The sequence below is a fragment of the Lissotriton helveticus genome, chromosome 3_1, assembly GCF_964261635.1.
Source record: "Lissotriton helveticus chromosome 3_1, aLisHel1.1, whole genome shotgun sequence".
Lineage (NCBI taxonomy): Eukaryota > Metazoa > Chordata > Amphibia > Caudata > Salamandridae > Lissotriton > Lissotriton helveticus.
Genome location: NC_136061.1, coordinates 496,438,263 through 496,458,914, shown reverse-complemented (window position 1 = coordinate 496,458,914; position 20,652 = coordinate 496,438,263). Strand labels below are relative to the sequence as shown.

General features: G+C 46.1%; 1 protein-coding gene across 1 annotated transcript in view; it reads right to left on the bottom strand.

The window, feature by feature from the left end:
* The window catches only part of NAB1 (NGFI-A binding protein 1), a 153,359-nt gene that overhangs the window by 75,967 nt on the left and 56,740 nt on the right, over nt 1-20,652 (bottom strand). The window contains exon 3 of the mRNA XM_078680393.1: nt 3,500-3,633. Within this exon, the coding sequence (XP_078536519.1) occupies nt 3,500-3,633 (134 nt within the window). The remainder of the gene's footprint in view (nt 1-3,499; nt 3,634-20,652) is intronic.

Below are 20,652 nucleotides of genomic sequence, written 5' to 3'. Positions count from 1 at the left end.
ACAGGGAAGACGGTCTTTGCTTCCACTGTGTTTTCAGGTGGTGGACACCGTGACCGTTGTTGGTACCAGGATTCTGTTGATCTAAGTGATCGTCCGGACATGCTTTCTAAATCGGTTGATGACACACTCCTGGAGTTGACGTTATCGAGGAGACACTCCTCTGGGTGCATCTCTTGAAGTGTCTTTTGTGTTATTGCTGTGACGGGGTTGTTTGCTAGCCACGTATTTACTTCTTTGGTTTGGTCTCGGAACATTCGACTCTTCTCTGTTTTCTCCTGATCATGGATGAGGAGACACTCCTCTGGGTGCATCTCTTGAAGTGTCTTTTGTGTTATTGCTGTGACGGGGTTGTTTGCTAGCCACGTATTTACTTCTTTGGTTTGGTCTTGGAACATTCGACTCTTCTCTGTTTTCTCCTGATCACGGATGGCTTGAGCGTATGCGTCTTGAGTTGTTCGAGTGTTTGTGTGTATCGGTTTCTGGAGATGGCGTGGCTTGTCCCCTCGCCTGTGTTTGGTCCTTTCCTCATAACCGTTGAGTCGACTGTCGTCGGTCTCCTCGGTGTGGTTTGTGTCTCTGCTTGATGTTTCTCCAGAGTAGTATGTTAGTTTCCGGAGATAACGTGACTTGTCCCCTCGCCGGTGTTTGGTATTTTCGTCATAACCGTTGAGTAGACTGTCTCCGGCCTCCTCTGTGTGGTCTGCGTCACTGCTTGATATTTCTCCAGAGTAGTGTGTTGAGTGACTTCTCGACGTTATGTCAATCAGGCTGTCACAATTCCTGGTTGTCCCAGTCTTTCGTACACCCTTATCCATTGTCCTTTGTGTTGGTGACTTAGGGGGTTCCCTGTCACTTTGTCTCTCATGGTATCTTGTCTCTGGTCCGCCTTCGCCCTCCCTCTCTCGGGTTTTGTTTGTCTCCTGGGCTTTCCTCGCGGACATGGGGGATGTCTCCTTTCTTCTCTTTTTGTTTCCTGCGTCCTGGTGAAATTCTTCGGATGCTTTCCTCGCTTTGACCCGCTCTCCAACTTCGGCTCTCCTGATGATCTCTTTTAGCGAGAACCGCCCTTGAATGATCTTGCGCTTGGTGTCGGGTTTTGAACAGCCTTCAATCACCCGCAGTCGGATTGCATCTTCATTTGTGAAGGTGTCGAAGTGGCAACCTTTCACTAGACGTTGCAGCCGGGTAATGAAGCTTGGTAAGGATTCTAATGGTTCCTGCCGTGCTGCGTTGAAAGCAATGCGTTCATGATCCACGTCTTCCTTGGTGTAGAAATGAGCGAGCAGCGTCTCTCTGAGTTCCCTATATGTCTCTGTGTTTCTTGCTGAAAATGTTCTGATTAGGCGTCGGCCTTGGTGACCCACCAGCTGAAGCAATAGTAGTCGACGTTTGCTATCCCTTCGCTCGCCGATCGTTGCGAGGAATTCGTCCAACGACTCCAGCCACCTTGACCATTCGGGACCTAAACAGTGGCCGCTGGTCTGTGCCACTGGAGGAGGTACTCCGATGCAGGGGTTGGGTTTATGCGTGTCTTTCCTCACTGGCATGATGGTAGAATACGCAAGCTTCAGTTAGAAGAACTTGGTTTCTTGAGATCAGCTTGGTCGTCACTCATCCGTTGGCGGTATGTTTCTTTGTTCGTAATTGTTGCGTTTGATTTGTTCGTATTTGCTTATGCTTATTGTTTGCGCTCACCAAGGCTTGTTCTCTTGTGTTTGCCAATGTATGTTGTGGTTTCCTCTCGTCTTTACCGCTGTTTGTTTTGTAGCTGCTTGTGCTTGTTTGACTACATTTCACGCGTTTGCTTATGCTAATTTCACTTGCTTGTGCTTGCTTGATTACATTTTTCTCTCTTGCAGTCGCTCGTGTTTGTTCACTCTATTGTTGTCTTTACTTGTGCTTCTTTTCTTATTCTATCTCTTGTATTTACGCAGGCTTATTTTATTGCTTTTTTGTCGTGCATTTACCAATGCTTGTTGTACGTGTGTCAGTCTTATTCTGTCTCTTGCACTTGCTTATGATTCCTTCTTGCACTTGCCTGTGCTTGTTTCTTTGTTAGGCCTCTTGCATTTGCTTGTGTTTTTCTATTGACTTCAGAGGGTTGCATTTTCTCACGCTTATTGGCAAATTCCCCAGTTGCCTGACTTTAACATGGCCGCCCTATGTCTTTGATAGGGAATGTCTATGGCAGCCTGACTTCAAGATGGCCGCCCCCTTGAGATCTCGTCTTTCGCGAGATTTAGCTCTTTCCCTATGCTGCAGGCATTCGGCACCCATTCACAACACTCACCAGGTGCGGGGGCCCCTTCCTGAGCGCAGAGGCTGCTAATGTCTCCACGACTGTGGCAAATGGCACAAGGGCGTCTGGGGTGAGCTCCCAGCGTCACGTCCGATGACTCACGCCTCAGGGTGAGTTCCTGATTCTTCAGCGCGCGATCGCGCTTCTTCAGCGTTGTATTTGAGAAAAGGTGTGTGCAGAGGCTGATTGTTTGCTGGGTAGGATTTGCCCTCTCATTCACGATCGGTGCAGCCGCTCGTTGTGTGCTTCCCGATTTCCGCGCCGTTTCCGCGCTGATTTTCACTTTGGCCACTTCCGATTTTCGCGCCGTTTCCGCGCTGATTTTCAATTTGGCCACTTCCGGCTAGTTGAGGCGTCGCACGCCGGGCGTCTTCTTCGCTTAGGCAGGCAGCTTGGTGGAGTCCGCCAGATACCGCTTTGGGCAGCAATCAGAGGCAGCGTGTGAGCCCTTCGATTTTCGCGCTCCACACGCGCCACTCTGACACAGGCTGCAGGCTCTCTGTTTACGGCCGCTTACAGGCGGCAGGGGTTTGAGCGATGTGGGTGTCTGAATGACCATCCCACCCTCGTCGCCAGTGTCGCGCTCCCCCTAAAGAAGACACAGGAGCCGTGCTGATGGTGGGAGACACTTCTTTATTCACCAGTGTCTACTTCCTAACTGCCCCTCGGTCCTTGTCCCTCCTGTTCCTGTTCCTATTCCTAGCTCCGCCCCCCAACCACTAGACTGCATCACGACACGACAACATCCATCTAGTCTTTTTGCTGACACCAGAAAAATGCAAGGATTACATTCATGGTATTGTGCACTGTCCCCAAAGTATAGTAGGAGAACAGCCCAGCATACCTGCATAAAATAACGCCTCACTCGTAACCAAAGAGCTTCACTAAAGATCTGCAGACCAGATCAAAAAGCCATCCATCCGGAGGATGTGAGCAAGGGATAAATATTAGTAGTTAAAGACTGATAAATACCTGAAACGCAGCTAAAGATGAATGAATTTGAACCACAATGTTGCACAATGATTAGAGTACAATTTACCACATACAATTTTAGCAAATATTCGGTGTCAAATCAGCTTGCAGCTAGAAGGCAGCAAAGATCAATTAACTGTTAAATAAGGACGTTATTGATGTATCTAGAAATACAATACCCGGCATGTTGGGAAGAGAACATTGATTTTTTCCTTCAAATTAGCTTACTTGGTAGCCCTGTATGTGTACTTGTAGGTGACATCGCGGGAGATCTGCCGCGCTAGTGCGAAAAGCTCGTCTCTTCTCGTCAGCAGCGCATTGTCTTTCACACACAGCTGAGCTGCTGCCTCATTAACCGTTAACTGAAAGTTAAACAAAAACATACCTTACTTGTGTCTCACGGACAGCACTGGTTTTGCATTTATTAAGCTAATTCTGGCTTTTTTAATACAATTTAAAAAACAAAACTACTGCTTACCTTTGTTAATAGCCTTCCTGGTGGACTCATCTCTCCACAGAACCAATGTGACGGTTCAACCAGTGGTTGTATGAGCTCTGAGCCCTTCAGAACTTCCTCAATAATCAGTTCAGTGTGGGCTGTGATACAAAAGTACTGCCACTGGCGAGCTTCCTTAAATACAGTTTCCTTCTCTACCTGTTTATCCACTGTTTTCATCTTAGACCCATAAGTTTACTGCTCTTTTCAGGTCTAGCCAGCACAGTAGGGGGTGTAGAATCAACCCAAACTGTGAGAAGAGATGCCTACTCTGGGGCAACACATTCTATAGAAGACAGAGATGCCATGACGTCACAAGATAGGGTTGAGGTCATGTGCTGCTAGCTAAATTGAGAACATTCAGCCTCACAGTTGTACTGAACTCTTCAATTTGCCCAAAAAGATCAACATTAGCTGTAAAAGGAACCAGGAACCATGAATTCCAGCTGATGATCAATCTGAATACTTGCGCATACAACGCCTTAAGACAGAACAAATAGGATTTCCCAGTCCCGTTGGTGGCAAAGTGCTCCACCAGTGGAGACTCCAAACACAAGAAGACTGCACCCACCACCTACTGAGGCTTCCAATCTGGTCTAGATTGTCTTGATTCGAAAACCGCTGAAGGTCAGAACAAAGGCAGAGAGAGGAGAGGAGTTGGCCTAACGGCTAAGGCGCTCGACCTCGGACCTGGGGATCTGGGTTCGAGTCTCGGTAACGACGCCAAAACCTCCTGTGATTCTGGGCCAATCACTTAATCTCCCCGTGCCTAAAAATGAAAGTGTGTGTCCTCATGTAAAAACGTAACTTGTGCTATGTAAAGCGCTCTGATACCTGATTCGGTTCGGGTCTAGATCGCGCTATATAAAACTCTACAAAAAAAAAACAACAAAAAAAAGGCAGGGGAAAACCTTGTGCCAGTCTGACAGCCACCCCATGAGAATTTCCACTGTGATATTAGGGTTCACTGCAGTGAGTGCACCCCAACTTGGACCTGTGGTATGATGAATATGCACAAATTTATGAAACTCAGAGTCATCAAGAAAGAAACAGATAGTCGGTAGGGATCCAGCCTGACACTTAAAACTCCCTCAATGTCCCGGCCCCTTCACTAGTGAGGTGAATGCTTTCAGCAAGGGCATTAAAATCATATGCTCCCAGCATGTGTCCGAATAGCACTCTATTAAGGTGAATCCAAAGAAGTGAACACAGTAGGTCCGACTGAAGTTAGCTGCCAATCCTTCTCTAGTAATACATGCACATACACAATCTCAAGCAGAATAACCACCATAAATGTTATATATTTCTAAATGTTTTTTAGCAGGATGATGTGTTGGATGGGCCATTCAGGACAGCATCAATGTTGAAGGTACTTTAATGTTCTTCATTCCCATAAAAGGTTTTTCTGTATGATTATCTTCAGGAGGAACGCTGTTGCTTTGTATTTAAAATGGTGTCTTGTTAGGAGGGTGGAGTGAAGAGGACGAGTGATTGGAGAACAGGGAGGATCCTTAAACTCCTAAAACAAACTATTTCAAACCCCATTTCTCCCCCACTTGAAATTTACAAAATGCAGGCGCGGGGAGCGGTGACCTATGGTGGGGAACTGTGGGGACACAGTGTCCATCAAGCAATCATCACTACGGAAAATAGGTTTCTTAGGCAGTTGGTATCCTTGCCTCCTAGTACGCCCCTACTCCCCCTTAGGATGGACTTTGGACTTAGATCAATCAAGGAAGAACTGGGACTCAAGCCCCTTACTTTTTGGAGGCGTCTTTGGGTTACCCCTGAACTCGCCAGTTACAGGCGTGAGCTTGTAGAACTGTTACAAACTCCCAACGTCTGGACTCTTTCCTGGCAGAAATACATCAGGCAGGAATTTGATAGGTTAGGTTGCTCCCCATTATGGTCCAATCCTGAAGAAGCGTGTAGGGGCATATCTCGAAGGGAGTTAGTTAGTCTGTATTACGATCAAAAATTGTTGGCCTGTCTATCAAATGCCCAAACTGGAACAATAACGAGATCATTCCTGGTTCTAAAAGATCACTATAAACTGGAGACTGCCTTTGACATCATCAGCCCCAATGGTCATAGGAAGCTATACCTCCAGTGGAGATATGACTCCCTACCAATAAGAGCTTTGACCTCTCGTTGGGACCTTAACGCTCCCAGGAACTGCCCTGCGTGTGGGGCTGAATTAGAGACAGAGTTACACACGATCTTTTTCTGTCCTTCCTACAAGGCTTCCAGGAAGAAGTGGATCATCCCCATCTGCAAAAACATGGGCATTAGGGAGTGTTTTCGCTCTTACCGAATATTAAAAACAGACTTATCACCAATAATTGTTTTTGCGGTCACGAAATTCCTGGCTGCTATGTGGAATATCAGAAGGAAGTATCTGCTAAATTGTGATGAAATCTAACTGTGCAACTGTCGAGGTGATCTATGGGGGGAGGTGTCCCGAGGTGTCTTCGGGTGATTGGCCTTTGATCTTAAACTAATGGTTTTATTGAACGATTTGTATGGCTTCTGTACCTTTGTATTTTTTTAACAATTGTAATGTTTTATGATGAATTTTATTGTGTACACTTTTATGACATTTTTCTTGTCGAAATAAAGACGAAATGAATGATTGGAGAACAAATACTAAGGTACTGGAGAAAACACCCCCTCAAAAATCACAGGAACCTTCTCCGGCAAGCATCCCTGGAGTCTGCCTCCAGGTGAGTGGGACTAAAAGGAGTCCTTATCAAACAGATTTTGAGGCTGTTGTACAGAATGCATTGCAGTCTTATCACTGATGCACAATCTGGGGGCCGTGTTATCACTGGGTAAGTATGTAATTATTTATTTAAACACCCCACAGTCATGCACAGACCTTCATGACACTGAGAAGCCTGAAGCCAAGAGTGGAGGGCGGTGGTAAGAAAAATAGATTCAGGAGGCAAGAACCAATATACGGAAAAGAGTGTCTTCAAAGCCTTCCTAAAACACTGGTGAGTGGTCACATTCTTGAGAACAAGAGGGAGGTGTTTCAGCAATTAGAGACCAGGTGGCCTTAAGAAAGTCCCCCAAACCATGCAAGTTAGTACTTGAGGACCTGAAAAAGCAGTACGGAACAAAGATGCAGGGTGCATGCATCCTTGTAATCATGGAATGTGTCTCAGAGAGGAAGTCCGTAGTAGATCTTATGCACAATGCAAATGATATTAAAGTGGAACCCTCAACTTTACTGGGAGCCAGAGAAACATTTTCTTGTAGCAAACCATTTGGCAAACTTTCTCAGAAACTCTAGCTGCCCCAACTGCAAAGTTCTGAATACACTGCAACTGGTAGACTTAAAGACCACTGCAGTAATCTGGGGGCAGGGGCGGCCTTAGGCATGTGCAAGCTGTGCACCTGCACAGGGCCACCAAACCCCAGGAGCCACCACGCCCTACATCCTTAATATAATAATCCTCTGAGGATGGATACATATTTGTGTGGCGGCCCCTGGCAGGGATTTGGCAGCCTCCGCTCTGTTCCACTTCCAAATATCCCCCCCCCTCTTTAATTACCTCCGCGCTCCGCCCTGCCCGGACCTCATCTTAAGGGGCCCCCTACTTACGCTCCCTGCCCAGGGCCACCATGAGCCTAGAGCCGCCCCTGCTGGGGGAAGCTAAAACACACAGAGATGACACTAGTATGGATGGATGCAACTTACTTTTGGGGGGGCTGGAGACCTGCTCATCAACAGGAGCCAGGTGGAATCTTGCCAACAGGATTTGTTTGGCGCTAAAAGCTGCTCGGTATCGTTACTGTTTAGTTTGAGAAAGCCGCCAATCATCCAGGATTCAATACTTACTAAAGAAGCACTAAGATTGGTTACTCATTTAGAGGCATTCTGATCAAGTGTAACCACAAACTGAGTATCATCCGCATACATTAATGAGGTACTACCTTGATGTTTAAATAGGCATAGCAGCAGACTCACTCACACATTAAACATGTACAGTGAAAGAGAACTTCCTTATTGGCATTTAATATAATGTGGATGATGCTGAAGGTCAGCCTTGCAAATTTGGACCTTTTACACCGTGAAGTAATGGTTTCTTTAGGAAGATAGCCCGAAGGCTCTGGTTGTGACCACATTGATCATTAATGTTTCAATGCAAATAGAGTGTTTTTACTCCAACCATACCTTACCCATCAAACAGCGTATTTTAACAGTTTATTCAATGTTTTGTCTGAAATATCCAAGAGCAAGCAATTTAGTCCCCTGTGTCCAATTAGTCCGGAGAATATAGTTAACAGTGGCCTCTGTGTCAAGACTCCACTGGCTGAGAGCAAGTGTGTATCTAGGGGTGCCAGCCTGCCGAAGCCAGGATTTTACTGCCCAGAGCAAGATTTTGGATAATTTTTGAATTCTCTGTTGGAAAGCACCTTAGTGTGGAAGGTTCGGAAGCCTAAGTAACCAATTACAGACACCAAAGGGGGCTTTGTCCCATACAGCACACAAAATACTTATACAGCACTTCACGAAATAGAAGAAATAACTCCTTCCTGGCACCATACTCAAGTACATCAAGAAGTCAATGGGTTTTTCTCTAGACAGTAAGCACAGTAACATCGTGTGGCTGTCTAACCTCGCATGAACAGTCACAATCAAAACAAACTCATTTTTAGACAATACAAAACCTAAGCTAGGGTAAGGTATCATAGTAGCTAGCATTTCGAAAATCTATGTAATTGTCGACTTAGAGAACTGACATAAAAATGTCCATTTTGTTCTTTTCGTCATCACCAGGATTGTATCAGCATATGAGTTGTGTAGCACACATTAGAAATCAGACTCAAAACTGTGACTGAATACGTCCTTGGGATTTCTTCCTAAACAGTCCCTCAAGCAGAAACTAACCTTGAAGAACCGGAGGAGGCAAAGGGTCTGGATGCCCTTGTGCTTGGAGTCTCGCATCAGATGGAGCCCTTTAAAAGTCCTGAGTCACATATGATGGATGCCCTTATAACCCATCCAAGGGTCCACTGTAAGACAGACTAAGCATGGGAATTGAGTCACCTTCAAGTGGACGCTTGTATGTGGGTAAATAGTGGTACTTAAACAGCACAGACCTAGCTAAGAAGCAGCAGAGCAGGGAGAGAATCTTCTCCAACACCAGAATTATATGGGACTATTATGAAGCACTATGGCTGTGCGAAATGCCCCTACTTCCAATACAGTGCGGTTCCGGTAGAAACCACTTTGTTTTTAAAACACATTTTATGGTAATTTTGCACAACAGTCATACATCTTATAGTCAATTCCTCAAAACCCAACCAGCCCCTCCATGAGAACAAGGAATCTTCATAGGAACCAAGTATTCCGCCGTAGTCCGGGTCTTGCAGCGATTAAGTCCAAACAGTTTGCTCTCAATTAACTTATACTCCTATGTGATATCTCAACAAACAATCCCAATCATCAAATGTGTTAACTCCTTATTTAACCCCACCCCCCTCCCCCTTCCCAATCTACCACTCCTCTTCCCCCCTTCTTCCCCCTCCCTAGCCCCTGTTACCGGTGTGTTCTATATGTCTGCGGATATGTTTTGCATGGAGTGTGTGGCCTATTCTTAGGATTCCCACTTTGGGCATTTCAGTGTCCTTCCTGCGCTTGATCATTTCGTCCTTGGGCTTCTCGTGTCTGCTGATCCGCTGGGGTGTGGACTAGTTCTCCCCATGCTCTTGCTGTATCTAATGCTTTCTCATTGTTCATGCGTCGCGCTTGCCTAAGTCGAATTGCGTCCTCTGCACTAGCCCACTTGAACAACTTTGCCCTCCATCTCTTACTGTTGGGACCCTCACTAGACTTCCAGTGCATTGTTATTTCTCTTTTCGCCAGCACCAGACCCAGACCCATATCTATAAAATTTGTTTGTCACTTTTGTTTTGGAGATGTGTGGAAACCAATGTAATATACACGTAGCCATGTCAAACTCTAAGTTACGCTCTGTAATCAAGTTCAGGAGATCTCCCACTTCGCTCCAGTAATTCCCCAACCTCGGGCACTTCCACAACATGTGTTCCAACTCCACCCCTACTCCAGCACATCTGGGACACACCGCATTCTCAATGTTAAAGTATCTCATAATCTTACCAGGCGTCAAATATGCCCTATGTATTATGAAAAAATATACTATCTGAAATCGTGCGTTTCTGGTGCTTTTTCATGCCCTGCGCAAGATTTGACCCAATACAGAGTCTGGGATGGGTTTTCCAATTCCCTCTTCCCATTTTAGTTTTAGTGTATCCAGCGGAGCCAATCCCTCGTTCATCATTCTCGCATACAGGCACGTAACAGCCTTAAATGTGCCCGCCGCCATTACCACGTACTGACACGCCATCGTCGCAGGCTCTGCCAAGCCCCCTTTCCAATGTTTTTGCAGCGCACGCACCAGGGCAGCATGCACCAAGAATCCACCCCTAGGCAGGTCATATCGCTCCTGCAACGCCTGAAGGGGAGCAATGCGCCATCTTCGTATAAATCCCCAAGCACCTGGATCCCCGCCTGCTCCCAGTCTTGCAAGGGAGACCAGTCTCCTCCATGGGGCAATGCTGTAGCCATTCCCAGCGGAATTTCGGGTGATAAGGGTGTGAGACACCTGCACGCCGCTGACTCTGATTCTAGCACAGCCGTAGTGTTCTTTCCTCTAGGGAGAGATCCCCGAGGTCCAACCGCTGCTGTAGAATAATGAAGGCTAGGACAGGGGTGGGTAAGGTATTTAATAAAATATCTACTTGTCCATGGGACAGGTTGCTTCATAAAATCACTTGTCCTGTAACAAAATCCACTCGTCCTTTTGGTGCCATGTGGTGCTGCGAGAAATTATGGCAGCAATCTCATTATATAAAATCTCTGATAATAGCCCCTATGATTATGCCAGAACTCATACCATAGTAGGGTGTGAATACTAGCAATTCACTTGTTTTGCCACCTTTCCACAGATCTACATAGTGGGGCTGGGGGTAGCGGTAAGCAATAGTTCACCATGGTTGGAATGCCGTTTTGAGTTTGTGCAAACCTATTAACTTGAATGTTTTATGGGTTTTTATCAGCTTATCTCCATTATTTTCCCATATAGAAAAAGGTTGGAAGTTTAGTCTAGAGAAGGGCAGAGGTAAAACTTCTTTCAGGGTTGGGGAAAAAAGTGGTCGATGGGAAAGTGAACTTGTTACCGCGCAACTGATTGCTGCATGAGGAAATCTACATATAATTATTTGCCAGTGCTAAAATGCAGTTCACAAAGATTTTCTAGGAGTAAACTCCTAGATTCTTGTGAATTCATAAAAGCCGTAAATCTGCACCACTGCAAGTACATATATTCCAAGGGTGCACTTTTGTGACTTTCTTTCAAAATTGGTCCCCTGTTTAGGTCTGCCATTTTTTAATTAAAATTCTCTCTCTATCTACCGGCTGGCTTGACTGAGAGGGACAGAATTCTGCTCTTTCACAAGGAGCATATTGGCATGCAAAGTAGTTTTGTTCAGTGTGGCAATGTTTGGTTTTGAGACCAAAAATATTTTTGCCTTTGCCGATGTTTGTTATAATGAGGACCGGCCGCGCCCAAAACAATGAAGTTTTACAAAAACCCACATCAAATAATGTACACATTGACATAACCAAAAGGCTGAATACCAAAGTCATGCCTATTGGCTTTGCCAATGCTTGTTTATTTTCATGTTCCCTATACTTTTGTTGCAATTGGTTACACTGATTTTCCATTATGAATATTTTTGGGAAATGCTAGCATGCATCAACATTTTGTGCTGCAGGGGGTTGGGCATACTTGTCCCAAGGACAGAATAAACACGAAAGCTTCTTGTCCTTGACCCCAAGCAACATGTCCTGGGCGTCGGGCTATAGGAATTCCACACTCCTGATAGGATATGCCTCGGTATGCCCCTGCCCTTCAAGTCCTCCGGCCCCTTAAACTCCTTTGCCATCGCTTGTGTGAGGAGTTGGAGTTGTCCCGCTAGGTAGTAGAGTTCCAGGTCTGGGACCGCCAGCCCGCCCTCTGCCTTTGGCCTCATCATGGTCTTCAGCGCTACTCTACGTCTTCCCGATCCCCAGAGAAACCCCACCACCATGGACTGCAATAACTTGAATAACGAGCGTGGTACCCAAACCGGTAAAGTTCTGAACAAGTACAACAGCCTAGGGAGTGCTACCATTTTCAACAGGGCTATCCTCCCCATCACGGACAACGGCAGAGTACTCCAGAAAGCCATACTTCCCTTCAGCGCTCGTACGCACCTCCCTATGTTTCCATCCAGAATAGCATTGGCTTCTTGATAGACACGTACACCAAGATATTCCAAGCAAGACGGTTCCCATCGCATGGCCAGCGGCATCTTAGGCGCCATTCTCGCTGGTAGTACTGGAAATAAGCAAGTCTTAGACCAATTCACATTTAATCCGGAAATGCAGCCAAAATCCACAAGTAATCTCGTCGCTCCCGCCAGCGCACTCCCCGCATACGTCAGGAACATCAACAAATCATCCGCATATAGCGAAATATGCTGCTGCTCCCCTCTGAACGTCAGGCCCTCATACCATTGTCCTAGCCGGGTGCGCGCTGCTAGAGGTTCCATCGCGAAGGCAAATAACAGCGGGGACAGCGGACAGCCCTGCCGAGTCCCACGAGGCACTGCGTACCGGGGTGATCTCATCGTCCCCACTTTCACTCTTGCCACTGCCGATGTATATAACACTGCTGTCCAACCCACAAAGGCGTCTCCCAATCCAAAACACCTCATTGTTTTGTAAAGAAATGGCCATTCCAAGCTATCAAAAGCCTTTTCTATATCTACTGACAATATCTTGGAAAGGGGGTCAAAGGACTATCAAAAACCAAGGTAATGTGTGAACTTTACAAAACTTCATTATTGCCTTGCTACCAGAGTCTTTAATCACTGACCCAGAAGTCAATAGAGTTACTGTATAAAATGAGTAAGCGGAGAGGGGTAGTTGGAACTTTGGATGATTTTATCTTAAGGGCTAAATCAGTACTCATACACGAGATACAGGCAACTGAGAGAAGACTGTCTTTGGATCCTGTTTCGCACCAAACGCGCCTGTCACTCGGGGATCCAGTTGATCAAATTCAATCTGACAGTTTAAGATTGTCCCCCGTGCCATCAGACCCGGGTATATTAAACACACACACCACCCTTATCCCCCTCTGTTACCCTGAATTCGAGTGCACCTGCTACTAATACCCGAGGGAACTCCAGCAAGGCAGCTAGAAGCCGGATATTAGCTTCCTCATCAATCAGGGGAAAGAAAAATGCTGCTACATTTACTCAGTCTAAGTCCAAGCAGAAGGCGAAAAATGCCAATAGAGGAGCCCCCTGTGGTAGCAGTGAAACGGTTGAGGTCCTGACGACAAACTCGATTGCCACACAGACCGAAGATAGCCCGGAAAATGGAACAATGCAGTAGAGATGGGCATCGCAATTCTGGACACTTTAATGGAAGGGTTTGAATCAAGACTGGATGATTTAATGGAGATTTTTGTTTAAAAACTTGACTTATTATGGGAGAAAATGCCGAAATCAAATTTAATGGCAGACAACATAAATGGGGGTGGGAGCGGGGGAAATAACACCAAACCAGCTCGGAACGATCATACTGATTGCAATAGAGTATTACACCCATCAAGTATTGCTGACCCCATGGTAACCCCTCTATTTGTACCATGTGTAACTTGTGGGAACAAAGGGGTATGTCCCATAACAAATGATGACCCTGCCAATAGAGGCAATAGGACGACATTAGGATCGGGCGGCACAAGCAGTCCCAAGATAGGCCGCCCCAGCAGGGCTCAGCATCAGCTGTCTGTATTAACGACATGAAGGCAGGCGTTTGTAATTTAGGTACAAATCCCAACCCCGATGTCTTACATTTACCACCGGCCTCTGACCCTATGTGCTCGTCTTAACTGGTGTTCCTACGCTCGGAGCAGGCCAGAGAGAGACATGGTCTGATCTCCGAAATAAATCAGCAGATTGTCTCCGTAAACACAAGAACTTCAATCTGCGCAAGATGGAGGCAATAATCATGGTCAGGAGAGTTGTGTGGGTTGGCCTATCAAACAAGTGCATGGATGGTGATTGTATCGTCTTAAACTTTAGTAGACCCCAACTGGTTGGACGCTTACTATCTATCAGAGAACAGTTATTTGCCCCTTCAACCAATATTAGTGTACGCCTCCTGGGCTATTTCTATAAACCACCCTCAATCCCAATAAGGAGCTTAGAAACAGTTGTGCCACAAATGAATAGATATCACGTACTCTCCAGCCTGGACAAACAGGACTGATCATTAGTCATGACACCCAATACACAAGCCCCTGATAGGCCAATGTCAAGCATGCCATCTAGATCTAAGAGTACCCTAGAGAGGATAATTAGACCTAGAGGCGGCAATTGAGCCACCTTGAGTATCATAAGCTGGAATGTGGCAGGTTTACGCTCCAGACTTGATAATCATGAATGGCTAAACATGATAAGGGAGCATGATATTGTCATGTTCCAGGAAACCTGGGCCACAGAAGATCTGTTCATCGAGGGGTTCCATTGTTTTAGCGTAACAGCCCAAATAACCAGGATAGGCAGACCATCAGGAGGTCTATTTATAGGGATTAATGTGGCTGCTGAGGGGAGTTTTAAGGCAATTCCAACTCGTAACCTAGACTTCCAGGTAGTGATTTTTAAAAGACGGATTCACTTTCATCTGGTAAATTTTTATAATAATGATTTTCATTCAGTCCCAAATGAGAGTTGTATTAGGCTTTTTGATTTCATCTCAAACCTGGATACACAGTCTAACAAGGGGGACCCCATAGGTATTCTTTTGGGGGGTGATTTTAATGCCAACATTTCTGGCAAAGGACCTGAAGGAGGGCTGGTTTAACATGGGCAATCTGCATGCAGAGGCGTTGAACTTGGTCGGTTTATAAGATCGCATAATCTGGCCAATGTCATGGATCTGGTGGCAGGGTCAACCATAAATAATTACCCAACTTTCAGGGGCAGGGGCTGTAGCTCCATAATAGACTTTGTCTTCATATGTCCCTTGATTGAAAAACAGTTAGGGACAGCTGAAGTAATTCCTTCAGATTTCGGAGACCATAACCCTAATAAAATACTGATGAATACTGCCCCCAGGCCGGCTTTCCAGACTGAATGCGGGGCTACATACCGGACGTTGGCAGCTGACAACTTAAGATTACACTGGAAGGGGGTTGATAGTTCTAAAGTGTTTAGGGAACTGGCCAAGGATAAAATGTATCTCATTGATTCCTGCCTCTCATTGCAATCCTCACAAGCAATGATAATTCAGGATTTTAATAAATTGTGCCAAGCGATTAAAACCCTTCTTTCCAGGCCCATATCCCAAAAGGTAAGCACCCTGAGATGGTTTAATCACAAATGCACGCTAGAAAATAGGAATTTACGCAGGGTACTCTCAGCCAACCCAAGGTGTACAATAGAAGTTAAACTGGCTAGAAAGAAATACAATGAGGTGATTGAAGGCAGAAAGAAGGATCTCTTGACCGAACGCTGGGAAAAACTATCCGAGGCTGACAACCAAAAAAAGGGTAATATTTTTTGGGTAGCAGTAAGGGACCTTCGATCCATGGATCAGACATCTACCCCGATTAGCTGCAACATCTCTAGTGATGCATGGGTCAAACATTTTTCAGAAATTTATGCCACACCATTATCAGGTGTGGAAACTAATGTTCCAGGCAGTCCTGTACCCATAGAAATAAGTATTTTGGAAGTCGTCGAAGCCGTCAATCAGAGTTTAGGCAACAAAGCGCCAGGGTCAGACGGGCTCCCTATTAGTTTAATTAAGTGGATCCCGGATTTTTGGGCCCCTTTGTTATTGAATGTTTTTAATAGTCTAACTGTGGCAAATTTACCAGGTACTTGGGCCAGGAGTATAATAGTCCCGATTTTTAAGAAAGGAGATAGATCCCTCCCATGCAACTATAGACCTATCTCCCTAATAGACAACACCCTTAAAATATTAGGACGAGTTCTGTACAACAAAATGTTGGCATGGACAGAAAGAAACACCATTTTAGATCCATGTCAGTTGGGCTTCCGGGGCAAGGTTGGAACAATCGAACAATGTCTCAACTTGAATTTAATTGTTGGGAAATATACCATCGCACGGAGGTCTCCAATTTACATGGAATTTATCCACAGCTTTTGACCTAGAGAACAGGGCGAAGCTGTGGACAATCCTCTTGGCAGGAGGGCTGGATGAGTCATTGGTATACTTTTAGCGTACCTACATAAAGATCTTCAGGCACAAGTAAGGCTTGGCATGGGAGGTGAGGTTTCGGGGACAATTGATGTATGTAGGGGGGTCAGACAAGGTTGTGTTCTGGCCCCCCTACTCTTTAATATATATATATCAATGGGCTGAATAGTTCCTTGAAAACAGTCACTCAGGATGTCCCGAACATAAATGGGAAGCCCATCCCTGTGCTACTATGCGCAGATGATGCGGTCCTTATAGGCCGCACCCCAAACTCCCTGCGTCTTCTGGTCCAAAATTTCAATAAATACATGAAGGAGTTGGACTTGCGCGTCCATTTTAAGAACTCTTTTTTAGTGTGCAGCGGACCAGGGAAGCGTGATATAGGCACTATTACAATAGACAGCCAAAAACTGACCTGTACTAGATTACTTGTCTATTTGGGGTTGGCCTTTGCTGCGAACGGCTCCTGGAGTGAGCACTTAGCTCACTCCAGGAGCAAGTTCTCAAAGGCCAACAATTCGATCTTGAGCCTGCCCCATCCTAAGACCACTGGGGCTCTCCTAGCAGTCCAGAAAATCTACAAACTTCAATGCACTCCGGTGGCCACATACGGTGCCGAGATTTGGGGTATAGTTAAACCTGTAGGTATCCAACAGGAAGAAAACAGGTTCTGTAGGAGACTGCTGAGTACCCCAATCTCGACCCCTCAATATATATGTCACAAGGAGCTCACTATTAATTTTATATTTGATTTTATTTGTGCCCGACCTGCACTTTTTTGGATATCAGTGTGGAAGAACCAAGCGGCATCCCTGACAAGGCAGATTATCATCGATTGCCTAAAATGTGATAAAGGGCTGGAAATTCCATGGCTAAGAGGCGTGCTTCAAAGTTTGCGTAGTGTTAATAAAGAGAATCTTTTCCTAGATCCCACTTTAGCAGAAGCAGTCCCAAAAAACGAACTGTGGGATGCTTTATACTCCCTTTATAATAGAGAACGGGATGTCGTAGAATCAGAGAAAACACTCGTGCGCAACTATATGTTTATGGACCAGCATTGCCGCCCACTTCACATGTATTTGACTCTAGCTATGAGCTGTTGGGAGAGGTGCCTATTGTTCAGATTAAGAGCAGACACAATTAGATTTGCACTTTGCTTTCCATTTGATCATCATCCAAATTTTAACCAAAACCCATGTCATTGTGATGAGAGGAGTAACCAATCTATTATACACTTTTTATTCTTTTGTAAGTACTATTTTAAATACTCTAAGCGGTTTCTTTATCCATATTTTAAAAAGAGAAGACTGATTACTTTGGATGTGGCCCATCAGGGTATATTAGCTTTAGATGATGTTGAACTGATTTTCCGCACTAGCACTTTTCTTAAATCACGCAGGTCTATGATGGATCCCTGACCACTTGTGATATAATTTGGGAAAGGTTTTAATAGTTTTATGCAAAAATGATGGCTTTTGTTCTCTGTACCTTGCACTTTAGATATATAAATTTTTATACTTGTATGGATTATCTGTGATGTTTTAAACATCAGTGCTTTTATGGGTACTATGGTATCCGAATAAAGTTGAACTGACTGACTGACTGAAGCCTTTTCTATATCTACTGACAATATTGTTGCCATTTGTGAGGCAACGCGGGCTTACCCTTCACTCTCCCCAACCTCCGTATATTCGTGGTGTTGTGTTTCTAGTTGGAATAAACCTGGCTTGGTCCTCATGTATCAAGCTGGTCATATGCTGCAACAAGCGCGAAGCCAGGATTCTACTGAGAATCTTATAATCCATGGACACCATTGATAACAGGCGATATGCCGTATCCATGCCTTCCCACCCGGCTTCAGCAGTGGGATAATTAGTGCCTCTCGCATTGACAACGGCAATTGGCCTAGTTCTCTGGCTTCCCCATAGACCTCCAGTAGTTTTGGCGCTAGCAGATCTATATATTGCAAATACAACTCTATTGGTAATCCATCTACCCCTGGTGTCTTATTACGTGCCATGTTCTTGACCGCACTTCCGAATCTCCTCAACTGTTATATCACTACCTAGGTGCTTCGCCTGTTCCTCCTCCAGCTGTGGGAGCTGCAGAATTCCCAAAAGGAATCAATATCCTCTTCTCCTGCTTCCAACTTACTCTCATACAATGTCTCATAGTACTCCTGAAACCGGGTCATTATCTCCCTCTGCGTATACACTGCGCCGCCATCCCCTGTCCCCAGTGCCAGTATCGGTGAACCCAGCGGAGTCGGGTTAGCTAGCCATGCCAGTAAGGTGCTCACCTTGTCCCCCTCCGTAAGAGTCTTTTCAACGTAACTCCTATAGTCAAAACAGCGCAGTCTTTCCACTTCAGTGTCCACTGCCTCTTTAGCTTCTGCCACTTCCGCTTGCACTTCCGGCCTCTCAGGTCTCGCTTGTTCTGCTATCCTCAATTTAAGTTCTGCTCTGTCTACATCCTGGAACAATACTCTCCTCACTCCAGCATATTTGCTAATACAGAATCCCCTTATCACCACCTTAAAGACGTCCCACTCCACTGCTCTGGTAGAAGCTGTGCCCGCATTTTCAACAAAGTAGTGCATAATCCCTTCCCCCACTTCTCTCCGGAATACTGGGTCTTCCAATGTTTTGGGGCGCAATCTCCAAGTCGGTATGTCAGACCTCTCTCTCGTCCAGTGCATGGTAACCAACAATGGGTTGTGGTCAGATAGTGTCCTAGTAAGGTACTCTGATTTGGATACAGTGGACACTACCGTCTTTGAGCACAATATCGCGTCCAGCCGAACATGAAGTTCGTGTATTGATGAAAAATAGGAATAGTCTCTATCCTGTGGATTGTGGACCGGGGAATCCAGCAAGGGAGGGTGTGACCTATCTCGTGAGGGATCTGCTATTGAATTGAAGTCTTCCCCCAGCACTATCGAACCTGCCAAAAATGTGCCAACACTCCCGATAACCGATACAAGAAGCGTACCTGGTCCACATTTGGTGCATAGATGCTGCAAAACGCTACTTCTCTGCCATATAAGCGCACTTCAACTGCCACAAATCTACACTCAGAGTCTAACGTTTGCCTTATCACCTGAAAGGGAACTCCCGCTCTGATCCAGATCAGTGCCCCGCTCGCAAATGCCGAATATGGGGTGCTGAAAATCTGCCATCTCCACCTAGGCTGTAATGCCAGTCCCTCCGCCTTAGTAAGGTATGTTTCCTGAAGCATCGGTACATGTATACCTCTCCTAACTAAATATGCATGAATCTTGTGTCGCCTTGACATCGTGTGGAGTCCCCGTACATTCCATGTGATGCAACGCCAATCCGGTACTGCCCCCATTATCATACCACAATCGGTCCTCCTCCCCTTGGAAAAAGCTGAACACACCGGTGAACATCACACCCCACCCCTTCCCCAAACCCCAACTACCCCCCTCCCCCCAAGAACAGGACCTAGAACAACATTGCTAGTCCCCATCCAAACCACTTCAACTCGTAACCCACACCTAAGCCTATTAGTAGTCACTGTAGGCATGCCTTATGGGCTGTGGGGGGGACTCTGTGCCAACGGGTGACGCCTTGCGTACTAATACTATCCCCGCCTCTACCCCTCAAACAATCACAGCTAGCCCCCAGGCCTTCCGCACCTTACTATGGGATTTCCGGGTTTAGCTCATAGAGGTGCCGACCCACCCCAGCCAAAATTCTTGGAAGCTTCCTCCGGCCCTCCTCTCAACAACTATTCACATATAGCACAGTAATTACAAGCAAGGACTCCATGACGTGCCGCTCCATGTGATCTGTTCCAGCTCTGTAATTCTCCAGCCACGCCCATGCATCCTCCGGAGGGTCATGAAACTGCGTGTTACCATCCAGCATTATTTTTAACTTCGCCGGAAATAACAATGCATACTGAATACCTTCCAATCTCAATTCTTTTTTAATTGTCAGGAAGGAAGCACGGCGGCGCTGGATTTCCCACGTAGAATCCGGGAATATCGACACTTTACTGTTGTCAACTTGATAAGCCCATCTGCTCTCGCTTTCTGGAGCAAGAGATCCCTGTCCCTGTAATGCAGCAACTTAGCTACCACTGGGCAGGGGAGGACGCCCGGGAAGCGGCGGTTTAGCCGGTACTCTGTGCGCCCGTTCCAGCATGTAGAAGGGTGATAGCCCCTCCGCCGCCACCACCGTGCGCAGCCATTCCTCCAGATATCTCACCATGCCCATCCCTTACACTTTTTCTGGCAGACCCACTACTCGGAGGTTACTCCTCCTATTCCGGCTTTTGGCGCCCTCTGCCCTTTTTTCCAACGCCTTTATGCGCTGCAGTCTGTCCGCTACTTTGTTATCCAACTCCTTATGGGCGGGCGCCACCTCCAGCAATGTATCCTCCACTTGTATCACCCTGTCAACCAGCTTAGAATGGTCAGCTCCCAGGAGTCCCAGCTCCGTGGCCCGGGGCCACTGGACAGACCGCCCCCCCACTCACCGCGGTAGGATTGAGGTCGCCTCCGTTCAGCCACACAGCTCTCGGCAGCCGCACCCAACCATTCTTTGCACC